Source organism: Falco rusticolus, chromosome 8 (genome assembly GCF_015220075.1).
Source record: "Falco rusticolus isolate bFalRus1 chromosome 8, bFalRus1.pri, whole genome shotgun sequence".
Taxonomy (NCBI): domain Eukaryota; kingdom Metazoa; phylum Chordata; class Aves; order Falconiformes; family Falconidae; genus Falco; species Falco rusticolus.
In genome coordinates this window covers 42,344,227-42,365,170 of record NC_051194.1, presented here as the reverse complement: position 1 = coordinate 42,365,170, position 20,944 = coordinate 42,344,227, and the positions used below count along the sequence as shown (strand labels likewise).

At 37.8% G+C, this 20,944-nt stretch overlaps 1 protein-coding gene across 6 annotated transcripts in view; it reads left to right on the top strand.

The window, feature by feature from the left end:
* COBLL1 (cordon-bleu WH2 repeat protein like 1) overlaps positions 1–19,382 on the top strand; it is an 86,421-nt gene extending 67,039 nt beyond the window's left edge. For 5 of the 6 annotated variants that reach the window (XM_037396687.1, XM_037396688.1, XM_037396686.1 and 2 more), the window contains 7 exons: positions 1,164–1,308; positions 2,321–2,389; positions 7,883–8,144; positions 10,667–10,752; positions 12,097–13,715; positions 14,725–14,907; positions 17,901–19,382. In XM_037396687.1, the coding sequence (XP_037252584.1) occupies positions 1,164–1,308; positions 2,321–2,389; positions 7,883–8,144; positions 10,667–10,752; positions 12,097–13,715; positions 14,725–14,907; positions 17,901–17,987 (2,451 nt within the window). In that variant the 3' untranslated portion in view covers positions 17,988–19,382. The remainder of the gene's footprint in view (positions 1–1,163; positions 1,309–2,320; positions 2,390–7,882; positions 8,145–10,666; positions 10,753–12,096; positions 13,716–14,724; positions 14,908–17,900) is intronic. The other variant, XM_037396685.1, reaches the window with a different exon arrangement.
* The last annotated feature ends 1,562 nt before the right edge of the window (positions 19,383–20,944 follow it).

The following is a 20,944-nucleotide window of genomic DNA, read 5'->3' as shown; positions in this document are numbered from 1 at the left end:
GTGGATATTGACACAGTCAACAAATCTGTTATCAGTGATGTTTTTGAAAGGATGGTCAGTGAAACAAAAACTTGTAGGTGTATTTGTGCCATCTCTGTTCCTCAGTATTCTTTCTGAAGTGGGCTGGTTAATTGAAGCAGAGAGAAATTCTCTGAAGATGACCCCACATCCAGTTGCTGTGTGGATCCTTTTACCCAGAAATGAATGCCACTGCAGGATTTTATTATATGGCCGAGTAGACAGGTGATAGGGATCAGAATTACTACAGAAAGTCAGCTGTGTCTGGTGCCAAAATCCAGTCCTTTATTGCTGGCATCCTGAACATTATTATTTTAATAGGTGTGGAAAAGCAAGGTTCCTTCAGCATATAAAGCAAACTGCAGTTAGTAATGGCAGGCAAATTAACAACCACTGTCTTTTTGAGAAACAGAACGTATTTTTAAAACAATTTAAAATGAAATTGGATGTCTGTATCATAAAACTATGAAGTCTTCAGCAGGCAGCCTTTGTCCAGTTTTTAATGGTTTTGATTATCTCTGAATTAGGAATTTTTTTTGTCTTTTGCTACAATAATGAGGACATTGTTGAACTTCAACATCAATAGGTACTATAATTATTATTTTTATAACTTATTACAATTTAACTTCAGTAAGTATTAAGATTCTAAGACAGTTGTACTTTCCAAGATAAGTTTTGAAGGCTGGCATTCAAAAAATGTGTATAAAAGTTTAAGTATTTAAAGTAGGGAACAAAAATCACAGTAATTATCTATAGAGCCTAATTAGGACTGCTGTTGAAGGAATGAAGAAGGAAACATTGTGTCATGTCATTGCAGTGGGGTGTTGTTGAAGCTTCTTTCCGCAACAATTTTTAGCTACTTTTAGAAAAGAATTGTTTGGAGTTTGTAGAATAACCTTTGGGCATAAAGAATTCAAATTCTCTTTTGTACTATGTGTAACAACTGATTTTTTTTTTTTTTTTTCTTGAAAACTCTACTCCTTGGAGGAATTAAGACGAGAAACATAATACGTTGGGTAATAGGTATATATTCACTCTTTCCCAAGTGTATTTTATAAATACCTTTGGAGCGTAATTACTAGAACTATTTTGCTGTTTTTCTTTGATTTCTAATAATCTTCATCCTCCCCTATCTCCCTTCCTAGGCCCCTCTGGGATTAGTACGGAAAGGTTCTCTGCCGCTCAGTGACACAGCTTCCATCAACTCCTCTCTGCGGAGGATGAAGCGCAAAGCACCCTCACCACCCTCTAGAGTACCAGAAGATCAAAGTGAAAGCTGTAATGAGACTGGTAATCTTTTAATGCTGTTTAATTGGGAGGCAGCAGAAAGTATGGCAGTTTGGCTAAACTTGAAAGAAATACCAGCTCATGAGATAAGAACTTCAAGTAAAAATACGTGTGCCAAACATCTTCAGGTTGTAAGGCACAGTAAGACTACTTTATGAGATTGGCTCAGGTAGTGTGTGTGTCAGCGGGAAGCAGGAGCAACCACAAAACCAGTGGTGAAATGCAAAGAGTAAATTTATTTTTGTTACCTGGCCAGCCGGGGGATCCCTGGAGCAGTGCCCCGGCAGAGGCGCGGAGGCACAGGTGCAGGCGCTGCAGAGCGCTGGCCATGCCACCTGTAATTCACCCAGGTGTGGTTTACCACTCTGCTTTGATCTTTCCCACGGCAGGAATCTCAAGCATGATCAACAGGGTGCCTCTCAGGTCTATCACAGGCCTGTGTTAGCTCAGCGCGGATGTTCTGCTTCCCAAAGATACAAGTCTAAGCAACCATTAGTACGGTATGCGTGTTTTTCTACACCCCAGCTACAAGTCGCTTGAGTGTGTTTACAAATCCTACTCGCCAATCTTCTGTTACTTTCCGACAAGTGTGAGAAAGTAGGCGGGTTTGAGGGCACGCAGCTCAGAAAAAAGCAGAAATTATCAAATTAGTTATAATTAGGTTAACTATAACAAGACTGTGTTTGTGTTAATCAGGTGGACAGCTTGAGGTGGGGAGAGAAGGTTGGGATCAGAGAGGATTTAATAGGAAATGGACTGAGAAGAAGAATTTTAAAGGATGTTTTGTATCGTTCTTTTGTAATTCCGTTTGATCAAAAATTCAATTATCTGGTTCAAAAATACCTAGGAGTTGAGATTAAATAATCTGAGAAGCGTGACAATATGCACCAGATGCTTAAGAGAAGGTGCATTTTTGGAAGAACTCTATAAGATCACAAGTCTAACGTTTTATCTAGAACTTTTGTTGGTACAGAAATTGAGAAGCAATAAAAAAGCCTGTTACTTGACTTTGCAGTGACAGAGTCAACAGAATCAGCCCCTGCTAAAGTGGAAGAAAGAGCCACCAAAATGCAGTCTGAAACAGGTTGGTTTCTTTTCCAAATGCATTGACAAAATCTACTTCATAGCAAGCTATGATAATTCATAGTAATAAATTACTATACTATGGATGTGTGTCATAAGCATAGAACTAATTTTAATGTTTCAGATCAGCTAACTTTTCCTTTGAAGTACAAATACGGCTTTCTAAACCACAGATGTTTTACCTTTGCTGTCTACATTTTGGATTGGTCTCTGTGCTTTACATTTCATAAAAGAAACATCCCTGTTTTCTCCCCTCCCCCACAAGTTGTAGACAAGAACAAGCCAGAACTACTGTGATGTGATTTTTTTTTTTTTAATATACCTCTTAACAAGCCTTTCAAAAGCCTAAAGCCCAGTCTTGTTTTCAGAACCCTGCCTCGTGCTGACCTTGAGCTGCATAACCTAGGGATAAGGGATAGGAGCGAATCTGTGTCTGTCTTTTGGTTTGCATCTGAACAGCCTTTGAAAACACAAGTTATAAATATAACCTGCGTGCATAAATGGTAGTTCATACCTTAAATTATTTGTTGGGTGCTATGGAAAAAATGTGCTATATAAAAGTATAGCTGTTTAAAATGAAAGACTTTAGCTGCTGAACATAATACTTTTTTTAATTTATGCAGTTTGTGCTGTAAAGTACAGTCATTTTTTAGCATCATACTATAGGGTTCGGATACAAGATATGGCATTATGAGCATTCTAAAATTTGTAAAAACTTTTTAAATAATCATTGGCGATACAGTCTGGAAAAATCACTCTTCAATGATGAAAAAGAGAAGGAAAGAAAAATCACTCTTCACTAAGAATGAAATATATAATCGCTATAGATGTGGCATGCCACTGGCATTATGTGAGGCGAAACACTCAGTTCCTTGCTAGTTGACAGGAGCTCTTAAGTAGTTTTCCAGCTGTTTTATTTGGCATGCCAATCAAATTGTTTGGAGTGGTAAAACACAAATGTGCCACAACAAGAGTTAAAAAAGTCACCTGCTGTCCTATGTCTCTGGCAAAGGGGAAATAATTTGTAAAGTTGGGCTTGGTTTATATTTAGGGTAGTTTATATAAATGGTCCAAAAATAACTTTGATAGAAATAACATATAACTTAATAAATGGGAAGTATTGACTTATACTGGGCAGTCCAAGGCTGAAGACATAATGATGCTGTAACCTTTCCTTTTCCTAGCTGTTGTAGCAGATGAAAGAGGATAGTCGTGACTTTTGTTAGTATTTAACTTTCTGTGTTGAAGTCTGTGTTTATGTGATGGTGTCTAAGTTGATGAGCAAAAGTGATCATGCTACAATTTAAAATCAAGATTTTTTTTATTTTCTTGAGCTTGTTTCTATCTTAAGATTGTACATCCATGCTAGAACTGCGTTTACTATCACTGTAATGTCCAACTGCTGCATAGATAAACAGCCCTGAACTTCATAAAAATGGCTTCTTTGCTTTTCCATAGGTTTAGCAACCTCTGCTTGAGGCGTTTGAATTTTGTAATTAAATATTTTAATTTAAGCTGTAATAGAAAGAAATAGAAAAATGTCATCTTCTTCACTGGGGTTAGAACAGTCTGTACTGAGCCCTGGGATTTACCTCTGCAGTTAATGCCAGTCTTCATTCCATAGTTCTGCTGCTGATGTCTTCATGCAGTGTCCTTTGCTGAAGACCTAGTACAATACATTTGGTTTTTTTTTTAAATGCAGAGACAAGTCACATAGCACAGCTTCACTGCCTTTTTTTTTCTTTTTTTTTTTTTCTTTCTCATGGGATACTGCTGCTCTCTGGTGGCATCTCTGAAACTGTCCTGAGGCCTAGAATAAAGGGTCCTTTTAGCAAAGCCCATTGTGCTGTGAGAACCAATATTCACCTGCAGCAAAATCAGTTGCAGTACACTTGTCCTATTTGTAGTCTGAAAATTACACACATTTGGGTATTGTTTTAAAAGGATAAACCAATTCAAAATCTCTTTAGTTGCTAAGTTGGACATAATTTTAACTTCACAAACTCAGTAGTGCTTTCCTCCATTTGGGTTGTTACTGCTTTGATTGTGAGGCATCGAGAAGTGTTGTGATTTTTTGCTCAGCTGTGACTGGCATTCCCAAAGGAGTTCTGTTATGTGTTGTTGCTACTTTATCAAATAATCAAGAAAAGTTGCCTTCTGCCCTATAATGAACCATTGCAAACATTCAGTTTGGTGTCTTAAGTAGTGCATAGCTAAAAGACATATATACGTTAAGTGGAATTATGCTATATAATTTGAAAGAGGCAATATTTCTGCTGTGAAATGACAGTTTTCCCATGGTGTTAAAACAACCTGTACCTTGACAAAAGTGGTTTGAAGGCATGCATCTACTAGATTAAACATTGACAGAGAATTAATTTGAACATTTGGGATTATAAACAACAATTTATTTTCTCAATTATGATTTTTTCCCCCTTCCCAAAGTTTAATTAAAGCTCAGTCGTTTTTCTAGGAAAGAGGGTGAAATGTTGTTTAAAAAAAATTGCAGATTTTTAAATAATTTCCAGTCAAACAAATCCCTTGATATAGTCTTGGTTACAGTATCTCTTAAGAACCTTTTTAAGGACTGTTGTGTCAAGAGCAAAACGACTGGCAGATTTGCATGATGTAGTCAGGCTTTCTGACTGGTGCTTACAAGCACAACAGCTCGCAGAGCAGCGTCAACCTGTTCTCTGTTGGGCAAAGAGTGTTCTTGCCGTGGCAAAGGAGCCTTGTAGTTGGTATGTCAAGGTACGTCTTCACAATGTCATCCTCTAGGCTTTTAACAATACTTTTTAGGGCTAGTTAAAACTCTGTGACTAATGTTCATAGAGAATAATTTATGCATAAACAAACCACAATTTATATTTTATGTAGACTTACATATAGCATATATAAGCAATAAGGCAACTGTATGTAGCCAGTATTGACATCAGTACTTCCTAGCAATATGTTGCATATAAAAACTAAACTGAGGGTTTGGAAACAAGTCATAAAACCTGAATTGTTCCTCTGGGGAGTTAACTGCATGATGTAAGTGAAAGATGGCTGTTAAGTGTTGCTTATGTATCAAATGCATGCAGACTTTATTCTGCTGCAGCAGTGGTGGCCCAGGTCTGGAATGAGATCCAGTAACAGATGAAAAACTAGATGAAATTAACTCCAAGCAAGGCCGGTATCATGCTGACAAATGAAGTAGAGCATTTTGGAAAAAACTGTGAGGGTGTGTTTTGTTTGGTATTATGTGTTTGTGGGTCAGGTTAGTCTACTCCGAAGCTTGGAAGTGTTTCTTGCACAGCAAAGGACAGACTTACACGTAGCAAGACTGTCTCCTACCAACATGTTAAGTTTCCATCCCATCGGTTTAAGTACAACCTGGCCTTTGTTAAACTCCTCTTCAGAGGAGGAGCGACAGAGATGACAGCAGGGTCTGGGCACAAAGCCATAGCAACCCCAGAATGCTTCCATTTGTCTTGTCAGAAGCCCTGGCTGTACTTTGTTGTATAATTCAGGTTTCTACAGAGTATTTAGACCAAAGGTCTTTAGTCTCTCTTTGTTCCTGTGGCTGGTGATGGCTCAGGCCTATGGCATAGTAGTTCTCATTGGATCAGGAGACAGTGTTCTTGAGAGCTGGTTATGGGCTGTGGAATAGTCTCAGCGGGTTTGATGTTTGCCCACATTCTGTTATGCTTTGTTTGTGCCTTATGACATATGTATTTATCTTTGCACACATAAAATCATATTGCTATCACTAAAATAATCTCCCAAAGTACAAGGCTGCTGGCATGACTTTTCTGTAGATAGAGAAGAAAGGATTTGGTGGGGGGGAAGAGAGGGCCCTTACTAACAGTAAATTCTTAGGGAGTCCCAAGTCCCTTTAATACTGGTGTGGTGTATTTGTATAAACCTGTGCTTAAATCACATGGAAGGAGCTCACCTGCACCACTTTGCAGTCTTGCTCCTCTTTCCCTGGGGGTCTAAATCACCTCTGCATTCAGTGATATGACACATTGATCACATTGCTTAATGTGTAACCACAAAGCATTACTACAAGAGTGCAATACGAAAAAATGGAATTAAATAGTAAAATGTTTGGCTTTTGTAGTTGCCCTGTAACTGTGAATGAGTAATTGGTATTACTGAAATCTTAACTAATGATTCTGTTGGGAAAAGCAGTTTCTGTTCTGTACTGAGACTTTTTTCTACATCTGCAGTCCTCTGTTGTGTTTCTATAACAGTGTCCGTCTCTAGAAGTACTGGAAGCATTGTAGGATACCAGTCTGTAGAAAAAAAAAGGCAATCTAAGATTTTTCATACTCTGGAATCTGCTACTTTCTGGTATTGCTTGGTTGAAGTCAGTGTTTTGTTTTCAGTGTCAGCCTTGGTTTGCACTTGGAAATTTACTGTTACAACTTAGAAAAGTCTGAAAGCTGGAAGCCCAAGTGCAAGGCGTGTACCAAACAGGGACTGGTGTGTGCAAAGCTGGCAGGAATTTCCCTGGTCAGGTCAGGCAGAGTGCGTTGCTTGTATGGCCTGGTTGTTTCCAGTAGCCTTCCATGGCACCATATTGCACTATATAGATGGAATTACTGTCTTTGTATTATAGAATGCAAGTTGCAAAGCCAAGAAGTTAATTGTATGGTCTGTATCCTACTATTTGAAAAACGTCAATCATCAACTCTTTGTAGGAAGAGTTCTGGCAGGGGAAGTAAAGCTAGAGATTGTTAATCCTTCTGGAAATCAAAATAGGTGGATTTATTAGTTTAACTTCAAGTACACTTTTATGTGTGCCCTAATGCAGTTACTAAACCTTTTAGTTTAACTGTGCTCTAGCTGCAAACTTCAGTATTTATGTGGATTAACACTTTTCTATACACTTTGTTTTTGTTTATTTCTACTGTAACACAGGGCACTGCACAAGACACTTCTGTTTTAAGACATTAGGATCATTACATGAAATTTTTGACAGTGATGATCAAACTTGTTCAAACCATGGGCAAAACTGAGATTTGCTTCACTCTTTAGTCCTCTAGCATGCCTACTCTGATATAAAAGAACCATTTATTTTAAACCTTATTGAAAACTTAATGTGGAAGTATTAAGAAATCTGGGTAAAATAAACTGTCTGCCTCCATGAAATTTGGGATTATGACATTTGTTAAATGTATTTTGATCTATCCTATTCCAGTACTGTTAAACAGGAAAAATGTTATACAGCAGTTACAGATGCAGAAACAGATGGACAGGAGCATGGCAATGAGCATGTTCTCATGTAAAAAGAAAGAATTGGAAAGCACCAGAAAATACTGTGACGTATAAATTCTGAATGACTCTGTCTTTTTATGACCTGAAGTATGAAAATGTCTCAGTTTTCCTTCTTCAAACTACTCTAGGCTGATTTCACCAGTCCCTTTGCATCTGCACCCTGCATTGAGAGCTGTGGGTTCGTTGTTTGGGTTTTTTTGGTTTGTTTGTTTTTTTCTTTCTGTGAATGTAGGTGTAAGGAGCTTGGAATACAACCTGGAAGAAATTGATGAAAGGGAAGAGACGAATGTGCAACAGAGAGAGTACAGTGAAAGTACAAATACCTCTCTTGGGATAGGAGAGGTTACTGCAGCCTTCAGCTCTGCCGAGGTACCACTGGAAACTGAAAAAAATGATCCTGCTTCATCAGCTCCAGCTCCTGGCAGTGTTTCTGTAGACAACTCGCAAAGCTTCCAGGAAGAAAAACAAGAAAATATGAGCACAGATGGCAAGTAAGTACGTTCTGTGACAAAGAAAGGAGCACTGGGGAGGGAATGAGGGAGGCAAATAAAACGTAGAGTGCTGTTTCATTGTGGAGTGCAGAACAGAGAATTGTGAGAGAGGAATGAGCTTAATATGCTTAGCTTTCATTGTAGCACTCATCTGTGCACAGTAATTCATGAAGCTTTTCAACAAAAATGACAAAATGTTCTGCAGGCTATTCTGTGTAAGCCTCCTTTTCCTTACTACTCAAACAGCTGGGCCCCAGAAGAGCTGAACCTGGCTCTAAAATACCCAGCATATTTACTAGAGCAGCATGCTGTGAAAAAATTTGGATTGATTAGTTAAATGAAAACTTACAAATTCATTCTTATGGTTGGGGAAAAGCAGGTAGCTTGGCCATTTCTGTTCTTCTGGGCACAGTTATCTATTGCTTGGATATTTGTTTTGGTTTTAATTTTTTTTTTTGTCTTTTCCTTGTATTGACCTGGCTCCTGATCTGCTCTTAGGAAAACAAGTTAATTCTGCCTTTAAAAAAAATAAACATGTTAATTTCCTTATTCAGTCTTTCTTCCCTTCTGGTGATACTATACCTTTGCCCTTCAGCATGTTTGTTAAACTACCTGACTCAGCAGGTTTCCAAAGTGAGTTAGTGCCTGCTTGAAATAAATGTTGATTGTCCAGAGAAGTCCCATTGTGTTAATGTAATTCACTATTTCTCTGTTCCCTGGGGCAACTAAACTGGCTACTATTCCCAAATCAAACTAAAAGAATTATTGTACTGAAGCCGAAATGTGTGACAGCCTTAGTAACCAAGAACTTTCATGGTAGTACGTAGAGCTTTGACTTGTATTTCAAGGGTCTTTTTTGTCAGTCCAAGGCCAAATGGGGCTTTGCAAAAATCTTTGGTACTCCGTCCTGACAAGTATTGTGCCAGTTGCTTTGGTGTCTCTGCTCTAATGGGGATCTGCAAGGAGAAGGATCAGCCAAGTGTTATTTTTTTTTTTAAGTTGTGTTGAACTTGCAAATTATCAGACCGGTGTTATTGGGCCAGTTTGGCCAGTTGTCCAGGGGATGTTTCCCACCCCCCTCCACTAACTTGTAATAGCCTGTCATGGTCTGTGATCCTGGTGAGTATCACCGAATATGTGCTGCTCTCTAACCTCAGAGTTTGGCAATCATTTATTTTCTGAAATATCACAGGGATTCCAGAATGATGGCTAGGGGGTTTCTTTGACGTTATATTTCTGGAAACCTCTTGATAATTCAGACCATTTATATAAGATCTAGTTACTTTGCAGAAATGCTTTTTAATCAGACCAGGGATATGTGTAATATTCCAGTCAAACCCACTGATTTCTATAATGATACTCTGGTGTTCTGTGGTGGTGTGTGTTTGTTTGTTTGTTCGTTTGTTTTAACAGTTCAGTCTGTGAATACATGTAGTTCAGTCCTTCAGCTGTGTTCAAGGGAATGGAGATAGGCAAGAGTACAGAGTACAGGACTGAGCTTTAACTTTCTTCCAACAATAATTTTAAGAGTATATGCTCCTATTTAGTGGTTTATTGGACACTTACAGTGCATTTTGGATTGTACAAGCAACATGAGGTTGGATGGTTATTGAGGAATTTAACATTTTAAATGATTCAAAGCAGGTATTTCAGCTCAAGGCACTACTTCCTGACAACCAATACACTTGATGTGACGAATTGGAATCTTCATAATCGCAGCATTTGTAACTACAGAAAATAAAACTATCTTAAACAGAGATACAAGTTTGAAGTTCTAATAATGTTTTTGAAGAGAAATTTTAATTATTTTAAGCCTTTAAGCCTTTTTCATTTACCTTGTTAAGCCAAGGACAATATTTTCCACCAAAAAGATGAGGGTTTTATTCAGCACTTGTGCAGTTCTCTTGTCCCCCGTGATCTGAAGACAGAAATCGTATGCACTTGCAAAATGTTTGGTATGCAAGTAACATGTTTGATGTGTGCTTCTTTGTTGTTCTAAAGGTATTTCTTGAAAGAGACAAAGTTTTTCATCACTATTTTGAAAATATAGTACTGCACAGTTCATACGCAGTCAGCATCTTGTGCAGCTTCCTCTGTATTGTGGCAGGGACAAACGCAAGGGCATGTTTCTGAATGCTGGGTGTGTCAAAAACACTTCACACTAAGAACAGTTATGTGAATGATAAACCATTGCGGCTTCATTGAAACTTGAGTCGTGCAGTTTGAACAAGCCCCTTTCCAGTAACGAGTTTGGAGGGGGAGAAGAGAAAGGAAAACTGATCGTCTGCTTACACAGAAGAGAGCGAAGCTGCATGTCATTTTGGTAAAATACCATAGCAGCATTTCCTCTTGTTAAAAAAAAATAATAATATATCTCTTCTGTTGAGTACTCCAATGTTTGGCTGAGTGATTCTGTTTTGTCCATCTGTGTTTGGAGAATATTGCCAGTTCTCTTGTATAGTTCCTAGTGTTTACTGAAAGGAATGATACCAGCATATTTAATGTACTGTTGTGCTTTGCAGAGGACTACAGACTGAGATAAGCAGTGAGCAAGCTGCATTTGAAAAAGACAGGAAGCTTAGAATTTTGGATCAAAATAAAACTGATGGTGAGTAGTTCCCACTCATTTTTAATACTTCAAAGCAAGGTTGAAGGGAACTTTTCTATCCCTTTGAAAAAAATGACAATACAATCAACTCTTGAATTGCTAGTATGAGATTATTTGCTTTGTACTTTCTATAGCTCTGGTGTATCCTCTTTGAGATGAGGTGACAAGAATTGACTGCAGTTTTGGATTTTGGGGGTTTCATTTTTAATATTTTTTTATTATAGTGGTAGTGAAAGCTGCATTGTGCTGTTGTAGGGCAGTATGGTTGGAGTGGTGTGGAGGAGAGGGAAGGCTGGACAGAGTCCTGGCACGGGGTGTGACATGGGCATTGCACCCCAGCAGGGAAGGAGGGGTCATCAGTTGTTCTTTGCTTACTAAATTAGCATAAGTTTTCTGCATGAAAATATTTTTAAACACGAATAAAACAAAGTGACATGCTGATTTGTAAAGAAGTGACGCCATCCTGTGCATCTGATGGATCATAAATTTTTCTGCGGATTTAGTGACCTGACTGATTTATTTTAGCCTTTTGTGACACTGATTTTCAGATTTATATATTAGGCCTTCCATAGTCTTTTATATTCAGCACACCTCTCTTTATAAATCATAACAACATACTGCATGAGTCCTGTTTATATGTGATATAAGTTTTAACTGCCATTTTATAACCTACTTGAAATGAAGACTTCTTTCTTTTTTTTTTTTAATACCACACCAAATGATTGTTTTGTATTTAAAACAGTTTGACGCAAATATTGCTGTGTTTTGGAGAGGACTATGTGTTTAGTCTGAGGGTAGAAAATTGAATTATCTGACCTGCTAAACAGTTGGAAAAATAAAGTTGGAAGATTGCTGTTGTCCCTATGTTTTCCAGTTGTTCCCATGTACAAATACATAAGGTGTAGTTGACACATAATATTTATAATGTTAAAACTAAGGAACAGAAACCACAAAAGTATGGAAATAACTAAGAATTGCATCTAATTTAATATTGAATAGTCCTTGAGCTCTTGAAGTCACTGATGCCCATATAATCAATTGAAATTCATTAGCACTTTTAAAATGTTTCTAGAATAGGTTTTCTTATTAAGTTGATGCATGACACCAGTAGCCTGTTAATTAAGGAAGAATACCTGAGTTAGAATACTATTATTTGGCAATACTAGTCAAAGATACGTATATCTTAAATACCCTTTAAAAGCAAGTGTTAAGGAAAATCTTAATATTAGCGAGGAGGCAGTCCTTGTAGTTAAATACATCGGATGTGGGGCTTTGTGATGTAAGGGGGAAGACTGAATCTTTCTGGCATTTGTATTAATTTTGGAATCTCTCTTTAACTTAAAGATCACAGTGATACAAAACTCCTTACAACGACGGAAGAAAGAAAAGAACTTCAGACAGCCAAAATTAAAGCAATCGATTTTAGAGAAAATAACAAGCTTGAAGTTGACAGACTATCAAACTGCCAGGCATGTAAAAATGACATCTCTGCAAGTCATAGGAATTATCCTCAGCTGAATCCAGAAAAACAAGATCAGAAAACAGATCAAACCACCCTGAACGCTGTAAAAACTCAGGATGTTGCAATCCAGACAGGTACATCGGATAGCAGTTTAGGAAGGACTACACAGAAACAAATTGTTGTTCCTCAGGACTGTGAATCATCCACATTCAGAGGACTGGTCCCTCAGCACAACACAGATACAAACAACCCCCTTCTTCAAGTGACACATGGAATACAAGAGGATGAAGATGATTCAATGGAGCAAAATCTTGAGAGACAAGAAGTTACCCATGAAAAAGTAATTTCCATAAAAGATCAGAGTCACATTTGTATACATGAAAGTAATTTTGCTTCACCAGAAACAACTGTAAAAATTGCAGATGGCTCTCCTGTAAAAGGTCACCCTCTTTACAGACAGGACACCAAACCTAAACCCAAGCCTGCAAATGAAATTACAAGGGATTACATACCAAAAATTGGAATGACTACTTATAAAATAGTGCCTCCAAAATCCTTAGAAATAATGAAGAGCTGGGAATCAGAAATTCTATCAGATCATAAGGAACAAGAGGTATCTACTTTGGAAAACCCTCTGAAGCATGAAGACCCCAAAGAATTCCTAGTTCAAGCTGAAATTCCTCAGCTTCCAAAAAGTGTGGGTCATTTACAGGCTGGTTCCCAAAATGAACCTGCAGCAGCAAATGATCTGCTAGACAGAGTCAACAGGGTTTCTGAACATGTGATATCTGGAGCTGAGATTACTACTGAGAGCAATCGGGTGGAAACAGAGTCTTCCAAACAGCGTGTCCCATTGATACTAAGCTTGGATAATACAAATGCTTCCTCTGAGACTCAGGACAAGGCAAATGCATTAAGTCCTACAATGAAGCCTAGTTCTTTTTATCTGCAAATGCAACGAAGAGCTTCAAGTCATTATGTGACATCTGCAATTGCCAGAAGTAGTGTTTGTGCTCCTAATTCCATTCAAAATGAAGTTAAGAATACAGAGATGGGAAAAAAAATCTCACCACCTGATCCAATTTCTTTGTCTTTACGTAAAACAAATACTTCCTTTCCTCCAGAACATGAAGAAAAAGTTGATAGAAAAGAAACAGAACCCTCCACTTCTCCTGTTAAAAGCAATAAACCTTCAAGTTTTCCCTCCTGTCCACCAGCACCACTGAACCTTAGAACTCTAAGAACTTTTGCAGTTCCAAAGCCGTACTCCAGTTCGCGACCATCCCCTTTTGCTCTTGCTGTCTCATCCGCAGTCAAAAGGTCACAATCATTCAATAAGACACGTACAATCGCTAGCCCTGCACCGAGAGAGGAATGTCCTGTTGAACTCTCCCCTGCTGCTTTGGCAGCTGAATGCTCTTCAGCTACCTCTGTGCCTCAAGTGAAAACCCCTTCCTTACAGACCATAACAGGCGGGTCACAAAATAGTCTAATGGAAAAGGTAAACTTTATTTCCAATAGTGGTTGGTTGTTGATCCACTGTCAGTCCTGTGAGGAGCAGCTGAGGGAACTGGGGTGGTTTAGCCTGGAGAGGAGAAGGCTCAGGGGGGACCTTATCACTCTGCAACTGCCTGAAAGGAGGTTGTAGGCAGGTGGAGGAAGGTCTCTTCTCCCAGATAACAAGCAATAGGAAAAGAGAAAACAGCCTCAAGTCGTACCAGGGGAGGTTTAGATTGGATATTAGGAAAAAATTTTTCACCAAAAGGGTTGCCAAGCATTGGAACAGGCTGCCCAGGGCAGTGGTGGCGTCACCATCCCTGGAGGTATTTAACAGACATGTAGTTGTGAGACTTGGGGACATGGTTTAGTGGTGGGCTTGGCACTGCTAGGCTTACAGTTGAACTCCATGTTTTCCAGCTTAAATGATTTTATGATCTAGTGCAACCAGTCTAGAGACTACTGTCTGAACTGCTTCCTGGTCAGAAAGTGCTGTATTCACAGTGTGAGCACCTTGTGGTGTCTAGCAGTAGCACAGCATCATAATGAAATACAAGAATACATGGAATGCAAAAGTGAAAACCTCATTCAGGTTATTGGAAATAATTATTTCTTGTCATAATTAGCATCCCCCACTTGAAAGAACACTAAACCAAATAGAATCATTTATAGGCTGTGTACCTATTTTTATGTCTAGAGTGCTTATGGTTTGTTCTTTATGGTTCTGTGTTGGTTTCTTAAGTTTAATTCTGAGTAGTGTGATCAGTTTGGCTTCAAGTGATCATGGCACACACACACTTGAACGGGGGTATAAAATTTTCCTGGCATAATTTTCTGAAGGAGAAACTATGTGCTATAGTGGAGATGTGGCTGATCTCTGAAATCTTGAACGAAGCAAACACCAGAAAGGTGGCACTGACATGCAGCCTTGTGCCAGGTTGACTTCATTTTCCATGTATGACTAATCCAGATTAAAGGGTTTTGTTTTGCTTTTCCTGCCACTTCCTTTATAGAAAGGCAGCAGTGTGAACAGTGAGCAGAAGAGTCAGGCACAGTCAGGTGTTTCCACTGACCACCCACTCCCTGTCACTAAGAGACAAACCACGACGCCATTCCAGCGCGCTGACCCAGAACAGATCCACCAGAGCTTGCTAGCTGCAATCCGCTCTGGAGAAGCTGCTGCCAAATTGAAAAGGGTGAGTTTTCTTGGTTGCATCCCTAACAATGAACTCATGGTACTTCCTTCAAAATTGCCATATTAATGCCTGACACTAAAAGCAGTTAGCTTCAGCACAGAGTGCTGCCAGGAGGTCTCTTTAACAATGGGAAAGGAGGTAGGGAAGAGCGTTCAGTTTTGCAGACTGAACTTGCACACGCATAGTTTCATACGTCCATGTTTCCAAACAGTACAAATCCAATGGGAAATATTCCTGAAATTAATTAGAAATCTGTTATCAATTCAGTATCTCTTCCGTAAAATCGGGAGCATAATTATTTGTTTGTGATTCTATAGTTTGGAGTAGTATGGTTTTAGACACATGCTAAGCAGCTTCACCCTAGACCTGATATAGCTGCAATCTTTTGCCGGCAGATGACATACCTGAGTTTTGAAGGTTGTATTTTTCTATTCATTCAACTCTATCAGATCCTTAATTCTTCAATGTACTTCAAGCCTCCTGCTGCTTTTTGGTGTCATTAGTGAAGTATTTCTTGGTGTTTTGTCAACAGTCCTGATAGTACCATCTTCCCCCACCCCCTCAAGTTGAAACTGTGGCTTAAATTTTCCTTTCTCTCCTAAAATTCACCTATACTTCTCTCATTGGGCAAAACATTGCACACTTTAAAAATCTGCATTGTTTTAAATTTGTAACCAGGGAATTTATTGAGTGTCTCACACAAAGCTGTCTTGACCCAGCATTAATATTTTGCATTATGTATTGAGGAATAGTTTCTCATTGCAGAAGGTTAAAGAAATTCAGTAGGTTTTGTTTTTCCTCCCTTCCCACTTGAAACTTGAAAGAAACAAATGATATGTGGTGGGTGGATGCAAGGAGTGTGTTTGTTGTTTGTTTCATGGAACTCTTTGTTTCCCTAGGGTTGAAATCTCTTAGTATGATGGTTGATGTTAGAACAAGCCATTTCATATGTAAGGTTTTGCTTCAGTGTAGCACTGCAACAGCCTCTCTGAGGCTTGTAGACCTCCCATCATTTCTACACTGAATAGGAAGATTCAGTTTCCCAGAAAGGTTACAGGCATGCTCAAGTAGTTTTTTGACCTCTAGTCCATAAAAGTGGTACATAATACACCATAGTGTTACATGTCACTAACCACAGCCACTTTAAAAACAGGGTAAGATACAGAAAATGCTGTATTGTTCAGTCCACTAGAGGTCAAATCTATCTGTTCTACCAGAAATATTGTTAGGATTTTGTTTGTGTATGTTTTTATTGAGGGTGGGGTTTTTTCCCCTCCAATGCATAATTACATTTTCAATAATACTGAACTTTATTGATTTTGTGTAGTGTGTGAACTTTTGTTTTATGATTCTATGGAAAATATGCATAAGCATGGCTGTTGGCCCGGTAGCTTATAACTGTTTTAAAACATAAAGTTTATAATGTGCTTTTCAAAATCCAAGAAGTCTGTTTTTACTAGAAAGAAAATTAAGCAAAACTTCATGATGTGGTTATTCATTCTTTTTAAATAGAAATGTTTTGGGGTAGATTTGACCCATATACTCTTTGTCACTCTAGGTACAAGAATGGCATTGGAAAGAAGTGAGAGATGGTGATTAAAGTCCTTTTTCCTCTCCCTTTCTTTTCTGCGGGCAGGAGATATTCTTTCTCAGTATAGTACATGTTGAGACAGGGGGTGAGGCAAGGGCTAGACTTCCTAAAGAGAAATTACAATAATGAAAATTCTGTAGCCGTGAAGAAAAGCTTTCTGCAACACAGAAACCCGAAACAGGCTTCAGAAAAACCCTGAAACAGGCACACACAAAATGCAATGAAGAACCCACTGAAATTTTGCCAAACATAAAACTGAACATGCTGTTCTTTTTCACTCTTACCCAAAGCATGTGTGCTGTGGTACAGGTATGTCTGACGACAGAAAGAGCTTTTTTGGCCCATGGCAAATTTAATAAAAACATGGTCTTATTTTGTGTTTAACATGGAGGACTGGCAGTAGGACACAGAAACAAAGCGTTTTGTATCAGTAACTTATTAGCACCCAGAAGTGATTTCCAGTATTGAGAGGACTTTTTAAATGCATTCTCCTCATAGCTTCCGCTATCGTTCTGCACTCATTAAAAGGAGTAATGATGTGATCCATTTGAGTTGCGAAAGAGGTCTGTCAGGTACTTGCTTCTCTTTTTACCTCTTAACACAATCTCCCTTCTTTCAGCTCTGTGAAAGAATCGTTAGAAAAATAAAATGTTGGCACCGCTAGCCAGATTCTTTATTTTTCCCCTATTTTACTTAATATGTTGTGAATATGCAGTGCTGAGATCTGTGGCCTTTTGTGTTGCTGGTCTTTTCTGTTCAATAGGGCCCTCAGTAATTACTAACCTAAAATGGGTCAAGTGAGGTTTCTTTTTAACCATTTTTCTTTTCAGAATGTTTTCATTGTGTTTAGTAAACTGTGTGCTGTGGTATGTGGTTTGCATAGCTGTTGAGCATCCACAACTCCCATGACCTCCAGCTGGAGCTGTTCGTTATGCAGCTCCCTTGAAAATCAGGTCTTTGCTATCTATTCTAAAAGTTACGGTTTGCTTCTGATAAAACAAACATTACCATGGTATAAAGGAGTGTTAGAAGATTTTATAAGAAAGCAGCCCTGTGTAATATTTTATAAAAAGTGTTTGGTTAAGTGATGTTTTTTCAAGTATTTCTTTGCAGCCAGGTCTGGAGAAGGACTAAAGTTATGCGTGTTTTCAATAATTACACACAGAACTTTTAGATACAACAAAGTATGTTTTTAAGTAATTTCTTATATTACCACTTCCATACCATCTGTGCTTTGTTCAGAAATCATATAGGAGATCTTTCATTGCAATGAGAAAAGTGCTAACTGAAGGAACGTTATTTTTCTTTCCTTGAAGTAATACTGTGTTACATACTACAAAGAAAAGAATCTGAAAAGTTAGGTTAATATTTCTTTTATCTTGTTTTCCTCCCCTGCCTCCAGGTTGGTCCTCCATCAAACACCATATCTGTCAATGGAAGAGCCAGGCTTCCGCATTTGTGCTCCACAGAAGCAAAAGCTAATCACTAGATGCTGTACCAAATATTTTGCACTTTACTACTGCTTCATAGGCCAACTTAATACTAACTACACATTTTTGAAAGTGTAAATGCAAGTATATGTTAATATATTTTTGTCAGTTATAGGAATTTAAAGCTGGGTCCTTTGATGCCTTGGAAAGGTTATTAGAATGTGTAAATTATGTAATATTTTGCCTTTTTCTCTTTATAAAGCTGACTATGCTGCTAAAAAGGTTTAAGAGAAGGTGCAGATGAGCTTTCCTTATGTTAGAATGAGAATCAAAATTTCTTGATTTTAGCCTTCGAGACTGAACAATATGTAGCACTATGCTGAAAATTACAGATTTAAAGCAATCTAAGAATTTTAGATCATTAATTTTCAATTGTTCAATTTAACAGATTATATGCATTTAAATCTGTCACATGCTGCCTCCATAATCCTTAGTTAAATTAAATTTGTAATTAATGGAAAAACTTAATTATAGATTGTTTTGTTCCTTCAGCTGAGAATAGTTGGGATAAGGATCTTGATTTTTCTAATATCCTTCAATTTTTTCCTGGTAGCACACACAGAAAAAAAAATCAGGACATAAATTATTGGAAATTTTTGTACTACTTTTCTTAACAGTAGCACTACATGACGTTTCTCATCTACTCTTTGAGCACCTGTATATAGTATTTACCTAGTGCTCAGATAAGCAATACTTTTTGTGAACTAGGTATATTTTAAAGTAGTCATCAGCATATAGTCACTTACTGATAAAATGAAAATTCCAATTTTGATATGTAATGGAATACAAGAACATTTTTTTCACTGGAAGTGTGACTAAAGAATGAACTGCTTTGGACTTATTAATGTAAAATATTTTAATCTTAAAACAGCACAATAACACACTTATAAAGCATTCTTGTGTCTGAGAGTGTCTATTTATAGATTAAGCATTAAATACCAAAATGGCAATATATATTAAAAGAAAATGCTTCATGTTATGTTTTATCTATTTTTCATTTCTTGTCAAAGTTATATATTTTGGGGAGCGGGTGGAAATACGACCACACTCATGAAATAGCTACGCTGTGGATGCATGCAGCAAGTGCTGGGGTATTTGCTATATTTTCTTGCTGGACTTGATTTAAATAAACATAATTGTGTTTAGTTTTTATTCTTTAACAATATATTTATTTTGTACTTTGGAGACATTCTGTAACAGTTTCAGAAACTGATCTGTATGTGTATTTCAAAGGGTTATTAATGGTTTGCTGCCAGGTTTTTGTGCAATAATCGCAAAGAGGTCTCTTTACTTTTCTAGTATAGAGGCAATTATTGCTTACAAATAACAGTGTTAACTTAATGCTGAAACCCTTCAAGGAATGTTTTAGTAAATAAAAATTCATGAAGAGCTGATGAACGTTTGTTCACTGCTGTTCTCTCCTGCACCTTAGTCCCCTGTCAGCGCCTGTTAGCGCTTCCTTCTCCTCCTTGTTCTTGCCTGCAGCCAAGGGCTGGGGGAATCCACGTGGTAGTTCAGAAGATCTGCTTCAGGGTGCAGTTGCAAAAGAACGCTTCGTCCTTCACTTGAAAATAGTGAGGCAGAAGAGGTAAGCTTTTTTCTGGTTTCTAACTGGGGCTTACATTCTAGATTCACTGTGTCTTGAGGGACAGACTTGAAAATTGTACCTGGCTCCCAGGATTCTAGTGTCTGTGTTCATCACGGTAGTTGAAGCCCGTGTTTCAGGCATTGCTGTACGACATGCTGGTCTGTAACTGCCACAGAGAGGTTGCACTGGGAAAGGAACCTCCATGTTTGTGCTTTGGGTGGGGAGGGGGTTACATGTTTTTTCTCAAACCTTGGTATTCTTGCCAGTGTGGCTGAAGTTATTTTAAAAGACTAATTTAATCTTCATCTGTGGTAAAACAAGTCTATATGACACTTTTTCAACCAAATCAGTGGAGTCCAATTATTCTGGCTTGGGGTAAAGTTCAACTAACTGTGTTTTGTTGTTTTCTTTGGTTTTGACTACAAAACTATACTGCTGTATGTTCCTTATTCCCATATGTTGAAAGTACATTGCCCTTTTATGTGAACTTCTGAAGGCAAGTATTGTCTTATGTAACAGAGATTAAAACTAAAACCACTTTGCTTGAATTTTAGTTTCTTGTCTGTGTAACTGAAATTGCTTGATAATTAACTGAAATGTCTAGACGCACTATAGTACTGTGAAATTCTTCAATGAGATTTTCTATTACTAACTGGCAATATTGTTTAGCAAAACTTTCTCTTTCCTCCTTCTTCCAACATACATATGTAAAACATTTTTAAATATTGCTATTATATATCTAGAGACTATTTTTTTCTTACACTCTTTTAGTAAATTCAACCAGAAAAACTTTTTTATGAACTTGACATGTTTATTCATTGTACAAACAAGAAAACATTTCTGTTCAAGTAACAAGTGTTTCTAGCAACTTCAAGCCTAGGTTAGACAGCAGTAAACTTTTGTTGTGGATGCCTTAAGTGCAGGGAAGGCAGACTTTTACAGGGGCAAGAATACTTACACTTTGGGCAACCTGTATCACAGATGTCTTCCAACAGGAGGCAACTGATTATGCTGTATCACTTAAAATCCCCTTGCTGCTTTTGAATGGCATGTAAAATATTTAGGAAGGAAAGTCAAGATATTGTAGTAAATGAAATGTCAGTGAAGTTGTGCAGACAAAAAGCAGGACCCAATAAAGGTGACTTACTGTCATGAGTTCTTTGAAGAAGCATCAGATATCCATGTAGCACAGTGGGATCTTGACCTAGTTCATACTCCAGGACTTTATAAGCAAAGGATGGCTAGGAAAAAAAAAAAAGGCAGTAAAAATTCTTATTAGTTATTATAGATGATATATTTTTTATTTATTTTACAGAAGAGTAAAACTAAGGCTACAGATGCTCCCTTCTCCAGGCACAGTTTTGGTGG